This window comes from Podarcis gaigeae, assembly GCF_964106915.1.
Source record: "Podarcis gaigeae genome assembly, chromosome: Z".
NCBI lineage: Eukaryota > Metazoa > Chordata > Lepidosauria > Squamata > Lacertidae > Podarcis > Podarcis gaigeae.
Window position 1 is genome coordinate 8,744,248 of NC_139691.1, and position 16,114 is coordinate 8,760,361.

The 16,114-nt window shown below is 46.5% G+C and overlaps 1 protein-coding gene across 4 annotated transcripts in view; it reads left to right on the top strand.

Moving 5' to 3' along the window:
* The first annotated feature begins 5,365 nt into the window (after positions 1 to 5,365).
* The window catches only part of WHRN (whirlin), a 127,591-nt gene continuing 116,842 nt past the window's right edge, over positions 5,366 to 16,114 (top strand). For 2 of the 4 annotated variants that reach the window (XM_083721695.1, XM_083721698.1), the window contains exon 1: positions 5,368 to 7,095. In XM_083721695.1, coding sequence (XP_083577821.1) covers positions 6,274 to 7,095 — 822 coding nt within the window. In that variant the 5' untranslated portion in view covers positions 5,368 to 6,273. Of the gene's footprint in view, positions 7,096 to 16,114 lie in introns of all 4 variants that reach the window. The other 2 variants (XM_083721697.1, XM_083721696.1) reach the window with 2 other exon arrangements.

The window sequence follows — 16,114 nt, forward strand, 5'->3', positions numbered from 1 at the left end:
GCAACGGGGTGAGCTCCTGTTGCTCGGTCCCTGCTCCTGCCAACCTAGCAGTTTGAAAGCACGTCAAAGTTCAAGTAGATAAATAGGTACCTCTCCAGCGGGAAGGTAAACGGTGTTTCCGTGCACTGCTCTGGTTCACCAGAAGTGGCTTAGTCATGCTGGCCACATGACCCGGAAGCTGTACGCCAGCTCCCTTAGCCAATAAAGCGAGATAAGCGCCGCAACCCCAGAGTTGTCTGTGACTGGACCTAATGGTCAGGGGTCCCTTTACCTTTACCTTATGATTGTTTAAAGTGGTGTTATACTACTTTAAATGTACAGTATAGATGCAGTTTGTTAAGGATACTGAGAGTTATTAGGAGTCCCCTATTCTTTTCACGGAGCTACAATTCCCAGAGTTCCCTGGGAAGAGCGATTGAGTGCTAAACCACTGTGGTGGTTGTAGGACTTGGTCAGGTCAATAAATGCCATATACCGGGGTTGGTTTTGCTCTCTGCATTTTTCTTGAAGCTGTTTAGAAGTGAAAATCATGTCAACTGTCCCCCTAGAAAGTTGAAAACCATTTTGGGATTCAGGAAGGGTATCCTGGATATAAATAGGAGACAGTTTGCTAAGATCCTTGCAAGAATTTTGCCAGCCACAGCTAATAAAGAGATGCCTCTATAGTTTCCGCAATCACACTGCTCTGCAGACTGTCCTTCTGAAAATCAGCTGCCCAGATAAATTTGTGGACATCCTTTGGTTCCTCCATGATAATATGCAAGAATCACAGATAACAATGGCTCTCAACCATTCACAGTAGGATCAGGCATTAGGTATGCATTATCGCCCCAACTCTATTTATTATTTTTATTGCCATGGTCCTACACATTGTCAAAGGGAAACTCCCCACCGGGGTAGAAATCATATATCGAACAGATTTGAGTAGGCTGATAGTAAAGAGTAAGGTTACCATAAGCTCTGGCATAGAGTTTCAATATGCTGTTGACAACGTAATGTGTACACACTCAGAGGATGACCTCCAAACCATGTTAAACTGAAGTGCTGACCAACAAGCACAAAACAACTCCACAGCGCCACAATTCCACCTTAATCGTGTAACGTTGGGAAATGTTGATTATTTCTCCTACCTAGGCAGTTATCTTTCCAGAAGGGCCAACATGGATGTTCAAAATCCAGCATCGCCTGAGCTCTGCGAGTGCAGCTTTCTCCTGATTGAAGTGAAGAGTGTTTGAGGACCGGGACATTCACAGGGAAACCAAAATGCTTGTTTACAAAGTTGTTATACTACCAACTTTACTGTATGCTTATGAAACATGGACCACTTATAAATACTATCTCAAACTCCTTAAAAGATTCCATCAATGGTGTCTCCAAAAAAATTTGCACATCAATTGGGAAGAAACCAGTGTTGAAGCAATGATTCTTCAATATCAACTTCATTGGATTGGTCATGTTGTTTGGATGCCTGATTATCATCTTCCAAAGTAACTACTCTTCTCTCAGCTTAAGAATGGAAAGTGAAATGCTGGTGGACAACAAAAGAGGTTTAAAGATGCTTTCAAGGCAAAACTAAAAAATGTAATATAAAGACCGACAACTGGAAAACATTGGCCTGTGAGCACTCAAATTGGAGAACAGCCTTTACCAAAAGTTTCATGGACTTTGAAGAAGCACAAACTCAGGACAAAAGGGATAAAGGAGCTAACAGGAAGGCACGTTTGGCAAATCCTCACGGTTACCAACTCCTGCATGGAAACCTATGTCTCCACTAGAAAGGATGTGCGGATCCAGAATTAGCCTCTATAGTCACTTCCGGACACACTGTTAAGACCATATTCATGGAAGACAATCTTACTCAGCTACGAGTGATAGAAGGAGGAGGAGAAGAAGAAGAAGAAGAAGAAGAAGAAGAAGAAGAAGAAGAAGAAGAAGAAGAAGGCTTTACCCAGGAAGGCTCACCTGGCACCATCTTTATCTAATTTTAGGTGTCATGCAGACTCTTTCCTTTTTCACCCAGGCTTTTCATCCTTAATATGAAAGGTTTCACATACGTGTGGAGCAGGAACTGTAAGACCTGAGTTTTATTTGCATAGATGTGCTTTTTAAGGTTTCTATTGTGTTTGCTGCAATTGGTTTTAGTGTTTACATAGTGTTTGTAGGTTACTTTGGGTCACTTTTTCTCTAGTTGCAATTAAATTTGCTTTATTCTATGCCAGGATGAAAGAGCGTTATGTAGAGAACCGTATTCTTTATCTAACCTTCCATTGGATCTCTGGGTGCCTTGTTTAAAAACAAAAACCTCTCTGCTAATTAAAATTTGAGTGCTAAACTTGAGCAATGAATTAGCATATGGTGAGAGGCTTAGTCTAAGCTGGGAAAGTGGTACCATCATAATGTGATATAAAGGAGCTTTAAATTTATGGTGAGGGTGCAATCTAAGATTGTCTTCAAATGTCTGAAGGGCATTAATTGAAGAATATATAAAGACTGCAATAATTTGATTCTAGTGTATTCTTTGTTTCCTGGGTGGCTCTTCAAAGTACATACAAATGGAAATTTTTCTCTTGGAATGCATTGTCAAAATATTTGACAGAGGATGATGCTGAACTCTGCGCTCCTTTGGGGTTCTCTTCAGATGGGGACTTCAGGTGGGAATTGTATTTTTCTGTTGTAAACCACCCTAGGATCTTTGGATGAAGGGCAGTAAATGAAGAGGAGGAGGAGGAGGAGGAGGAGGAGGAGGAGAAGAAGAAGAAGAAGAAGAAGAAGAAGAAGAAGAAGAAGAAGAAGAAGAAGAAGGGACTGCCACCATTGCAAAGAAGCAGGCTTTGGCTAAGCTTTAGGAGAACTTAATGACTACAAATGAAAAAGCTTTCCAAATCGGTACTAGCAAGGTGGCATGGTGATGACTTGGGACGAAGTGGGGAGTCTTGCTCCCTGCATCTACTGCTGATGCCACGCAGAGCCTCTGACAGTCATTTAATCGTTCTTGCCCAACCGGAATTGAAATTAAAATGCCAACCTGCTTTTATAGTCACTTAGAACACACTTACTCCTGCCCTCCCCACCCGCAGTGCACACTCCTGTAGATACGGCATTCTAGGGGCTAATTGCCTGGCTTTCCCCCTTCTTTCTAAAAAGCACTTCAGAGTCAGAAAGTGCTCTGTAAGTACAAAAGCTTTTTGTTGTAATTAAGCAGCCCAAGCTAGGGAACATAAAACACAAATTTCAAGAAGATTAGCTTTCTTTGCGTACGCTCAGCCATAGCTTTAATGGCAACTATTTCTTAGTTATACACTGTGGCAGGGAGGGGAAATAGTTGTGCTCAATCCGGGGCAGGAGCGCAGAACCATTTTTCAGGCCACAAGTCACATTCATATCTGGGTAACCTTCTGGGAGGCGAGTTGCCAGTGGTGCAGGGCCAGCCCAATACATTTTGGCACCTTAGACAAACAACAAAATGGTGCTCCCCTCGCCAGGGAAGAAGTGGGGAGTGAAAATCTACACCAGGAATGAGGTTGGGAGGAGACCAGCAGCACCTCCTCCTGCTTGCCAATAGGCCACTGCAGAGGCAGCGTGGGGTGAGGGCTGCTGAGGAGTGGCAAATCTGTCCTCCAAGGAGCTTGTCCTAGCTGTTGTTGCCACTGTGGTAGCAGCGGCAGCAGTAGGTGACACATTGCTTGGAGGGAAGATCTGCTGCCCTTGTGAATCCTCAGCACAAGGCAGCTACCTCACCTTGCCTCATGGGTGGGCTGGCCCTGCAGTGGTAGGTGGGAAATGCAAAATTTTAGCTTTGTGCACCAGGCTACTTTCTTCCCACGTTGTCTCTCTTTTCTCCACCCAGGCAAGCAAGAACCATTATCTGAGTACAAGGACACATTCTAACCAGGCAAAATCCCTCAAGAGGACTTGTGCTGTTTTGTGCTACAAACCCCAGGTTTTGTGCTGTCCCCTCCAAATGATGTGTACTGACACTTCAAATCAAGCTACAGAGCTTCAGTTCTGTGTAGCTGAGAATTGTTTACACTGGCTGGCAGTGGCTCTGCAAAGCTTCAGGGAGGGGACATTCCCAACCCAACCCGGAGATGCCAGGACTGAATCTGGGACCTTCTCTGTGCAAAACAGACACTCTGTCCCAAAAACTACATTGCCTGGTGGTGGTGGGTTGTAGTTGATGGAACCCCAATCCTCAAAGAGAGCATGTGCTGAGTGCTTTTCTTTCATCACTTATAACCACAGTCTGTGCCCCACACATTTGGGTTGGAGGTGTCAGTAGACGTCTGAAATGAATAGCGCTCGAGTGAACAGATCTGTCTCAAAGATGCACCTCCGCTGTATAACCTCCACATTCAGAGGCAGTCTGCTTCTAGAATTAGGAGTGAGCAGTGAGGTGGCCAATAATTGCCTTCTCAGCTGCCCCTGGAAGCTGCCTTTATCCCCTTGAAACTAGCCTGGCTTCCTTTACCTCCAAGGCCATAAAAAGCAGGAACTCAATGATGCTTTTGAATTATGGTGCTGGAGGAGACTCTTGAGAGCCCCATGGACTGCAAGAAGATCAAACCTCTCCATTCTGAATGAAATCAGCCCTGAGTGCTCACTGGAAGGACAGATCCTGAAGCTAAGACTCCAATACTTTGGCCACCTCATGAGAAGACTCCCTGGAAAAGACCCTGATGTTGGGAAAGATGGAGGGCACAAGGAGAAGGGGACGACAGAGGATGAGATGGTTGGACAGTGTTCTCGAAGCTACCAGCATGAGTTTGACTAAACTGCGGGAGACAGTGGAAGACAGAAGTGCCTGGCGTGCTCTGGTCCAGGGGGTCACGAAGAGTCGGACACGACTAAACGATTAAACAACAACAACAACAACAATGAATGCAGCAAGACTCCAGCCCTCACTTTTTAAAAAGCCTGCTACACAACTGTATTATGGTAGTCACCTGGATCCTTGCCTCACAGAACTTCATAAAGTACTGAAAAGGTTTGTTTGTTGTTTTGCAAGTAGTGTAGAAAAGCTCCACCTGTCAGCTTTCCACCTGCCATGTTGGAGTGCCCTGTAAGGAGGTGTATCCTAGCTAACTGGAATGCCGCTTAGCAGACAAGCGTCCAGTTCGTATAGCTTTCGGGAGGAGGAGCTGGTGACGAGAGACTCCATCCGTTGGATTTCCGCCTGCCGCACAGCTTTTAAAGGCCCGGGGGGGGGAGGTCATGGTTGCAGGCAGTTCCCTCAGGTGTTGCCATTCAAGTCGCCTGGGTAGATCAGCCAGCCAGCGAGCCCTGGCTCCCCGCTGCCCGCCCCGCCTCCTCCTCCGCGAGTACCTTCACCTCTGCTGAGCCGGACTGTATCGGACCGTCTCCAGGCAACCGGGGAAGGCGCGTCACTTCCTGAGCAGCTGCTGCCAAGAGGCTGGCCCCAGCAGGCAGGCAGGCTGGCAGCTTGGCGGAGCAGAGCCGCTCAACAGTTTAGCAAACTCTCCCTCCGTCCCCTCCTCTAGCGGCATCAGCTCAGCAGTCAGCTCCGTAGGAAAGGACTTTTCTTTGCAAAGACCAAACAGTGTAAAGCAGGAGAGGCCGTCGAGTATTTTTGTTTCTTCGCTTCGCGTGTTTATTATATTATAATATATTGTGACGAATCGCAAAATTAAACAAAGAGTAGATTGCGGAGGCCAGGACTTCACGCGCAAAAAGAGAGAGGCGATCTCTCAACGAGAAGATCTACATAAGAGCCGCCGGCGCGCATACTCCGCAAATCCCCAGCGCTACTTCTCCGTGGTGTGTGTGTGTGTTTTTTCTTTTTCCTGCAAGAGGGTGAGAGGATCATATACCACAGAAGACCCTCGAAGCTCATCTACAGAGGGAGTAGGAAGATCCGTGACTTCTCCTGCCGCGCTGGAGCGTTTCGGAACCAGCCCAGATCGCGCCCGCTCTACGTAAAAAGTGGCGGAAACTCGGCAAGAAGATTCGGAGAGACCGCGAAGTTCTGAGTCTTCCCTCGGCGGCTCCGAGAAGGAGAACGGAAGGGATTTCTCCTCTCCTCTTCCTCTCCTTCCCCTATCTCTATGGCTGTCCTTCCCTCCGGCTCTCCCCTCTGGCCAAGGAGGGTGAAAAGAGTGGAGTTGCCCCAGTCGAAACCGGAGCCTCTTCCCGTCTAAGCTCCGGCAGCAGCTCCCGAGTTTGCCCTCCGATGTCCTGACACTTCCCTCCTCCCCCTCCCATTAGCGAACGCCTTCCACTGGCTGCCCAAGACCTGTCGCTTGGGGAGGGGGGGCCATGAGCGCGGATCTGGATCGCATGTCTCTGGGATCGTGCTCTTCCGCAGCCTCGTCTTCCCAGTCCAACACCTTCGGCGGCGCGGCGGCTGGGGGTCAGCTAGGGCCCGCGGCGGCGGCCGGAGCTGGAATCCGCCTGCTGTCGGCCAACGTGAGGAAACTTCATGGGGCGCTGAACCTGCTCCTGAACGAGGCGGAGAAGGAGCAGTTTATCCACTGCTTGAACGTCTATCATTGCCGGAGGAACGTCTTCGATCTGGTGCAGACCCTCAAAGTCCTCCTAGACGGCCCCGAGAAGAGGCAGCTCCTGCCCATGTTGCGCCTGGTCATCCCCCGCTCGGACCAGCTGCTCTTCGACCAGTACACCTCCGAGGGGCTCTACTTGAAGGCGGATTTCTTGCCTGCCAACAGCTCCGGCAGCGCGGGCCTCGACTGCGCTGGATCTGCACGGACCCTGACGACGCCAGCCCCGGTCACCCGCTCCCCGTCTCCCACTCAGACTGGCCACTTCTGGCCCCCCGCTCTCGCCTCCCGGAGGTCCCTGCAGGATTTCAGCACCACGCTCGACGGGACAGTTCCCCTGAGCGCCTCCGGCTTGGAGGAACTCCGCGGGGAGATCCGGCAAGTGATCCTCAGGAGGAACAAGGCCCAAGAGGGTTTAGGATTCAGCATCCGAGGGGGCTCTGAGCACGGAGTCGGGATCTATGTCTCCCTGGTGGAACCAGGCTCCCTGGCTGAGAAGGAAGGCCTCCGGGTGGGAGACCAGATCCTGAAAGTCAACGACAAGCCCTTGGACAAGGTGACCCACACTGAAGCTGTCAAGGTAAGGTGGGACACAAGACAGACTGACAGGGTGGTGGTATCTAGGGCTGTCATTTACAGCCTCTGCCTTTGCTGGTCCAAGTCACTTCCAGTAATTGTAGTACTTTGCTTGAGGTGTCTAGGTGGATGATAGAGGCAGGGTGGTTTAGTGGTTAGGGCACATGGCAGTTCTCCTCCAACCTGATGTACTCCAGATGTTCTTGGACTACAGGTGCTGACACAAGGAAAATGGTGCACGCTTGTTTTCTTCTGATCAAGAGGATAGACCCAAACCAATAGATTCAAATTACAAGAAAGGAGATACTGACTAAATACTAGGAATTTTTTTCTGACATTAAGAGCTGCTGGACAGTGGAATGGGCTGCCTCTGAAGGTGGTGAATTTCCTTCACTGGGTTTTCAAACAGGTTGGATGGTCATTTGTCAATGATTACTTAGCTATGATTCCTGCATTCCAGGGGTTTGAACTAGATGACCCTTGGAGTCCCTTCCAACTCTTCCAACTCCAACAGCATAGCCAGGAAAGTTGAAGTAGTTCAGCCTTCACTAGGGTGATTTCCTCCAGATGGTTTGGACTAAACTTCCATCACCCGGGAGTAATGTGAGTTGTAGTCCAAAGTAAAGACTAATTAGGGGATTATATCAAGAAACTTACACAATCCTGATCACTGATAGAGATGCCTTCCATCTCTTCAAAGGAGCCCAGTTCCACCAGGCAGACACAGGTGTGCCAATGCAAACATGGGAAGGAGTTGGGGGCTGCAATGTAAATAGTAGCTGGGGGAATGAGTGAACATCCTCTTGGCTAAAGGGTGTGGAGGGGGGTCTCTTCCTTTGCTGCCACAGTCCTTATAAAAGTCCTCTCTCTGAAGCTGCTATTTTTAGCTACTGAGCTAAATTCAAGGTTTTATTACGGGGGCATAAAGCCCTATCCAGCTTAAGACCAGGATATCTGAGAAGCCACCTCTTCCCTACATCTCATCCCTGTCCTTTAGTCTTATGGGTAGAGAGATCTGTTGATGGTGCTGCATACCCCAAAGTGCCATGGCTCACTAAAGTAGAATCCGCTTTGCATGCAGAAGGTCTCAGCTACAATCTCCAGTATCTTCAAGTAGGATTGGGAGCAATCCTGGAGAGCCATTGCCAGTCTGTGCATACAATTCCATGCTAGATGGACCAATGGTCTTGTAAGGCAGCTTCCTGTGTTCCTGTGTATCCCTGTGGGTAAAGCATACTGTTACCTGAGCATGTGTTTTTAGCATTGTGTCACCAGTTCTCTGGCATTCTCTTCTGTTAGATTGCCACATTTTGGACATTTGTTTAATAATCTTTCATTTTTTCTCAAGCCTTCCAAAATTAGGCTTGTTGTTTGTTTGTTTGCTTGCTTGCTTGCTTGCTTGTTTGCTTGCTTGGTTTTTGAACCTGCCCTTTACCATAAGGTCCCAGGGTGAGTTACAACCTAATTTACAGTTATAAAACCATGACAATTATAAAAACAATTTAAACTATCTCTAGTGGAACAGAGACATATAAATTCAACAAAAAGGGTGGATCCCACAAAATGAAATAAGCTGCATTTCTTCAGTTCCGTGTTCATCTTTTTATGTTTTCATATTCTTCTATGATCCATTTTATTTTTAAAAATAGTTTCTGCACTTCACTTTTTATGCTGATTTACTGTTTCCTTGTGCTGTATTTTGTGCTTTCATATTTTATTGTTACGTGGAGGTCCCCCCCCCCCCATTAGAGATCTGAAAGCTGCTTTGTGGAGCAAGTTACTTTAAGGCAGAGGATTCCTTTTTATGAATGAATGAATTTCAGTTTCAATGAATGCTTCCATTGGCACCAATGGAAACTTTCCTTGAAATATGAATATTGGCTCTGGAGAGGTTATTTTTTAATCAGAGTATGGCAAGGAGAGAATTAAAGCCCCCTTCCCATTCACCCTTGGGCTGTTTAGACATTGACTGAATACCTGCTCCCATTTACTCTGCATCCAGTGCTGTCCCACCACTGGTTTGGGATGAACAACATTAGCTACAATACATATCTATCCTGCCCTTTCCATCCAATGGATTCAAATTACAAGGAAGTAGATTCTGACTAAACATTAGGAAGAATATTCTGATGATAAGACCTGTTTGACTGGGGGACAGATTACCTCAGAAAATGATGGACTTTCCTTCATTGGAGGTTTTTAAACATCCATCACTGGATGGCCAGGGATTCTTTAGTTATGTTTCCTGCATTGTATGGGGGTTGGACTAGATGACCATTGTGTCCTTACCAACTCTCTAATAGTAGTAGTAGTAGTAGTAGTAGTAGTAGTAGTAATAATAATAATATTTCTACCCCGCCCATCTGCCTGGGTTTCCCCAGTCATTCTGGGCGGCTTCCAACAAAAGATTAAAAATACAGTGTACCTCGGGTTAAGAACTTAATTCGTTCTGGAGGTCTGTTCTTAACCTGAAACTGTTTTTAACCTGAAGCACCACTTTAGCCAATGGGGTCTCCTGCTGCCGCCACACGATTTCTGTTCTCATCCTGAAGCAAAGTTCTTAACCTGAGGTACTATTTCTGGATTAGCGGAGTCTGTAACCTGAAGCATCTGTAACCCGAGGTACCACTGTACCTTAAAACGTAAGTCATTAAAAACCTCCCTAAACAAGGCTGCCTTCAGATGTCTTCTAAATATCAGATAGTTGTTTATTTGACATCTGATGGGAGGGCATTCCACAGGGGGGGATTTATGTGAATCTATAATATACAGAATACATGACAATAATCTAGGGGTTGTCCAGTAACAACAGTAGTGGCTCCAGGTACATCCCCATCATCTGAGTGAAGAAGGCAGTGCCAGCTGGTCTCATAGGCAAATAACTTGTGCCAATTGGCAGGGTGATCCATCTCCTTCCTTTTCTTCTTATTCCATCTACCCCCACCCCCTTATGTCCCCCTATGCCGCATGAAGATTTTCCAAACCCTAAAAATCCTCAAAAATTGCCTAGTGATTAATCTCATAATTAGTGCATAATCATAATCATAGGCTGCAAACAAATTCTCTTATTAATTCTTCCCACAAAGTATACCATTGTTCAGCACAATAATCTTTCCTTCTGTTGATGTTTGGTAATGTGTGCTGATGCTTATTCAGCCCAAATGGTACCTGCCCACAGACAAGCGAGGTATCAGCAGGTTTGGAGCAACTCCCACCTTTGCAGAAGTTCAAACCATCTTTCGTTGAGATGAGACCTAAAGGGAAGGTCCAAAACAGATGAATGAGAATTGAGTGCTTTCAGTGGTGATGGAATTCTGTTATCATTGTTTGCGGGTAGCAGAGACGGAAAATCAGCTGGAAGGGGGAGTGGAGGAGGGCAAGCTTGCTGACTGGAACTTGATTTTGCAACATTTTATTGCACTGGAGACTGGTCACAGGTGACACATCCTAGTTTGCTGCTTGAAGCAAAATGGGAAGTGCCCCCTCTGGCCTGTGGCAGCCACCACACTACCTACATCACCTGCCCCACTGCCAGCAGAGAAGTGGATTTCAGGTGAGAGCTCACTGGCTTCTGGTGAGATCTCACACGTTCCACAAGATCTCACATAATTTCAGTGAATTCTTGCTGGCAATGGGTGAGATCTTGCCAAAATTTATGTCAGTGCCAGTGCCACTTCTCCATCATGGTTGAGCAGGAGAAGTACCAGCCTAATGGTGTTGTAGGCCCTGAGTCTGGTCCATTAGACCATTAGAATGAATGGGGCAGTGCCCCACCAAACTCAGTCTGCTCTCAGCCAGCACCTGCCTACCTTCTTACTTACAACCATCCCAGGGAATGGACCTGGCCATCAGATTTCTCTCTTTAGTCTCAGTTCTTTCCTTGCAGAACTCAGCAGGAAGAAGGATGGGAAGAAAACTAGAATGGGTTGCCTCCAACTGTTGTTGTCTCTGGCTCTGCCTATTGTTGGCTTCCCTGTCTTCTGCCTTACCAACCTTAATGGGCACAAGCCGCAATTGTGAAGCATAAGAACTCAGAAAAAAATGCCAAGATTCAGTTATAAAAAGCTTTTTCACTTATTCAATAAGTATCCTAAACAAAACAACAATCCTAGTATGTTTGTTATTTCACTTAGGGAGGTGATGACAGAATAGTCCTTCTAAAAAGTGGAAGAATGTTTCTTCTGTAATCAAAACTGAGTTCTTTCTGTGCTGCCCCAAATCCAGACAGAGGCAAGTTTCAAAATATTCTGGAATGGAGCACGAGCTATCTAGGACTTCTTATGTTCAAGATCCCACTGAAATGAGCAGCAGTTTGGTGACAGCTCATTTGAGCTTAGAAGTAAAGTAAAGGGACCCCTGACCATTAGGTCCAGTCATGGCCGACTCTGGGGTTGTGGCACTCATCTCGCTTTATTGGCTGAGGGAGCCGGCGTAAAGCTTCCAGGTCATGTGGCCAGCATGACTAAGCCGCTTCTGGCGAACCAGAGCAGCACATGAAAACACCGTTTACCTTCCCGCCAGAGCGATACTTATTTATCTAATTGCACTTTGACGTGCTTTCAAACTGCTAGGTTGGCAGGAGCAGGGACCGAGCAACGGGAGCTCACCCCGTCGCGGGGATTCGAACCGCCGACCTTCTGATCGGCAAGCCCTAGACTCTGTGGTTTAACCCACAGCACCACCCGCGTCCCTGAGCTTAGGAGTGGGAGGGTGCAAGCTTCTACTGGATTGGGTACATATTTGTACATTTTTGCTTGTGTATAATGCATATTTTGCATATTTGTATATTTGCTGAAGGGCTATGGCCCGGTGGTAGGGCATCTACTTTGCACACAGAAAGTCCTGGTTCAATCCCCAGCATCTCCAGGTAGAATTGAAAATGTTCCCTGGCTGCAAACCTGGAGAGCCACAGCCAGTCAGTTCAGACAATACTGAGCTAGATGGACCAGTGGCCTGTCTTCCTTTGTTCTGGTCTTTTTGTCACGCTGAAGAAACAGGCTGCTTCTGGCCAGGAATGATGAACTGTTACCCTGCAGACCACGTTCTCACAAATAGACATGCACCAAGACTCTTTTTTTTTGTACCCAGAACACCCACCGATCTTGCCTGAAGTACAGTTGTAGCATCTTTGGCAGTGAAGGGGAAAGAGTAAGACATCAGAACCACCCATAAACAGCAGTTTGAGAAATGCTGCAAGGGACGTTTGAGAGATGGCAAAATGGGTCTTTGCTGCTGCTTCTGCTTTCTGCTCTTATGATCTGGTACATCAATGAAACATGGCAAAGAAGTATATTGAGATGCCACTCCGCTTGCAAAAGCTAGCTCCTTTTCATACATTCTCTCTTTTCTTAAGGGGTTTCAGCCTGTGTATAACAATCCACCTGTCTCCTAGTCTTTCTCAATGTGCCAACAACATAGATGTCATGCCCAGCCTTGTCCTCTGAGCAGGACATCCAATTCCTGAGGACGCACTGCACCTCTTTTAGACTGAAGACTTGAAGGAACAGGCAAGGTCTCTTGTCATCAGTCTTGACAATCCTGAGAGTACAAGGTGAGGCTTGCCAAGGCTGACTCCAGGGAATTTCTTTGAGGCCCGGGGGCCTTGGGATGGGTTCTGGTTTACCATGAGTGATGAAGCCTGAGTGGAGTCCAAGAGAGACTGAGCCACCCCCCCAAAAAAAAAATCCGTAAGAGGACAGGTGCCTAAAGATTCTGGCCCAGGCCCACACCCATGATGAATTGCATGCACAAGAGCCCCAAACCTCTGTGTCACTCTGAAGAAAAGGCAGTGGCAGACCTACATTTTGGAGCCTTGAAGCTTGAACTTTTATAGGGTCCCCTTCACAATCAGCAACAAGCTCTAGGTAATCACTGTTATCTTCTTCAACAGGTTTGTTGCAACAACCTTTTAAAACAGCTGTGCTACTGACTCTCAAACTTTGGGATTGTTGAAATATATACCAAAAAAACCCCCAAACAATTTGAGTCATGCCACTCAATTGAGTCAACTGGACCCATTTTTAAAAAAAGCAGTGTGGTTCTGGGGCCCCTCTGGGATTGGGGTCCCTTAAGCTTAAGCTTCAATGGTTTCATACTTCTCAATCAAAGGGTCTCTCAGAACACCATTCAACACTGACAGCTGGCATTAGGCATTACCTCAGAGATAGGCTGTATCAGCCTTTGCTGGAATAATGCAGGTCTATAAGCCCCTGGTACAATATACCATAACTTAGCTGATGCTAACCTTTAGGCTGTTACTTTATGTCATTGCCTATGGGGGGGGGAGCTGGGTTTTTTTGCCCTGGGTGGAGCTTCCAGAGGGACACCATTGAGGCTCCGTGTGGGTGTGGGTATGTGTGCCAAATCCAGGTGAAATAAAGCCTAATTTTGCCCCTAGCCTATAGATCACCTTTTTGGGACTCAGACTGATTACCGATGCCTGGTTCTGGTTTGTCTATGACTTTACATGCGTAACTTACCCTGCTGCAGTTTGGTGATGCTTTAACTTCCCTGGGCGCTATAAGCTACCCCACAAACTGAACTTGCTGCAGCAACAATAAAAGAGATGACCTTTCATTAAAATAACCAGCATTTATCACTTTGGTAAATGTTGGACAAAAGTAGCTTAGGTATACTGATGTCAGAAGGATTCTTTTGTGCCAGCAAGCTGGAAGCGGGGAAAGTGCAAGGGAAGGATTCTGTTCCACATCATGCACTTCAGCTTACTTGATTCTAAAGTGTTAATGATTCTATTTGCTATCCCTCCAAATGTGATGTTAATGCTTGACTGATTAGCATTTATGTAAAATACTTGGAAAACCTGATAGGAACATGGCTAAGCATACCCTGGTGCTCAGTATTCTTGCTATATAATTGAACCTGCTTAGTAATTAGAAATGGGGAAAAAATAATTCTGTGATTTCCTGTACCTTGTTCTGCTTCCCAAGAAATAATTTTGAAGATCTATATACCACATTCATGATGTAGCTTATAACAGATTGTGATAATATAAAGAGCCCCCAAACTCACACAGACTCACACATATACCTGCATATATACACACCAACAGCCTTGGGGCTCATCCAGACTTCTGCTTGATCCTCAAAACCCAACCTTTAGCACTCAAGCAAAGCAAATATCAATTGGGTTTTTCCTAGATTGATGTTTGCTAAAGCTAAAGAGTGAGTTTTCCCCAAGAAAAGAGCAGGGTGAACTGAAAACCACTTGGACCTGTGCTTTCTAGGCATGGAACAAACAGAAGTATGAATGAGCCCAAATCAGCATTTGGAGCCACCGGTTATTTCAGGCAGGAAGAAGGAAACTACTCCTTCCTCTTGATCAATGGATTTGGCCAGGCTAATCTGCCCTTTGCCATTTTTCTTGGGAGCTGGGAGATGCAGCCTCACAATGACCCTTTATCTCCTGGGTGATGGCAGAGGCCAGTGTTTGCTGCCCTTCATTTTAAAAGGGACTGGGAATTAGCAGGTTCTGAAATTGTCAACTGTTCAGTGGGAGAATGGAGGCCCTGGCTATTCCTGGCTATCACTGGCTCTCCTGCCAGAACATTTCTGACCATTTCACCCCATTGTACAACCAGGCTGAATCTACGCACATATCAAAACCATTCTGAAAATGCTTTTTTTAAAGCATGTTTTTTTTAAAAAAACAACACACCACACAAACACATTGAATTTTCCATAAGGCTCACCATCCCCATCTAGTGTCACATTGTATATTGCACTTAGAACACACTTAAAACGTTTTATTTGCAGCTGTATAGCTGAGTCCACAGTCTAAAGGCATGCCTTTTAGAACTTCTCTTGCTGGTTGAATCAAAATGATTTACATGGGATGCTACTAACAGCCTGGAAAGAAACTCACTCCATTTTTGATTGAATATGATTTCCTGTAGAAAACCCTGATGGTTTCTTTTTAAAGACTTAAAAGCCAAGTAAAATTATTGCACTGGGGTGTGTGTGTGTTCTGCAGCTAGCAGAGAAAGAATTGCAGTGGGGTGGCTGATAGTGGCTGATAGAAGTACAGCTTGGGAAGAATGCATATTAGTTCATTAAGATGCACAGCTCAACTCAGAGTAGCAGCAAAGAAAGGCTGGACCATTAGGATGAATGGAGCACTGCCCCAACAACCTCAGCCTGCTCCCAGACAGCCCTCGTCTGCCTATCTTCTTGCAACGAGCCCAGTGTGTGTGTGTCGGCTTCCTCTTTCATAGTCTCAGTGTCTCCCTTTGTAGAGCTTTGCAGGAAGGAGGGAGGTGGGAACAAAACCAGAATTAGCTTCCCCTGCCAGTCATTGGCTCATGCTCCACCTTATCCCATGGGCCTTTGTCCTCTCTGATTCACAGTGGGTTTTGGGCAGAGAAAGGTCTTTCCTATCACCTTGATGCATGGTGTGACAGAACAGGAATGTTTTTATTTCTCTCCCATCCCCAGGGTGTGGCAGTGGTTGTTCAATCATTTTCCTAGGTGCTATTTACATTGCAACACACACCCAACACAGACACTAATTGCATTCTTGCAATGTTAATATCATGTCCTCCCTGGACTCCTGTTCTCTGTTCCTTCCCATCCCTTGCAATGGGCTCTCTTAGCAATGGCATATTGCTGCCATGTTCAGAGAAGCTAGGAATGTGCAAAAGTGTTCTGAGCAGCTGCCTTAAGGACCTCCTGCCTTCCAATTCTCAGAATTGTCTACACTGACTGGCAGTGGCTCTGCAGGATTTCAGACAGGGTTCACTACTCAGTCTTACCACTCTTACCTGGAGACAACAGGCACTGTCTGGAAATGGCAGGGATTGAATCTGGGACCTTCTGCATGCAAAGCAGATGCTCTACTACTGAGCCATAGCCCTCATCTAACTTCTCAGAGGTGTATGATTGGCCACTGGAGAAAACAAGATGCTGGGGTAGATGGGCCTTGTCAGCTTTCCCAGCAGGGCTGGCCCACCCACAAAGGCAGAGGGAAGCAGCCGCCTCAAGGTGGTGAGAGCCTCTGACGTGGCACCC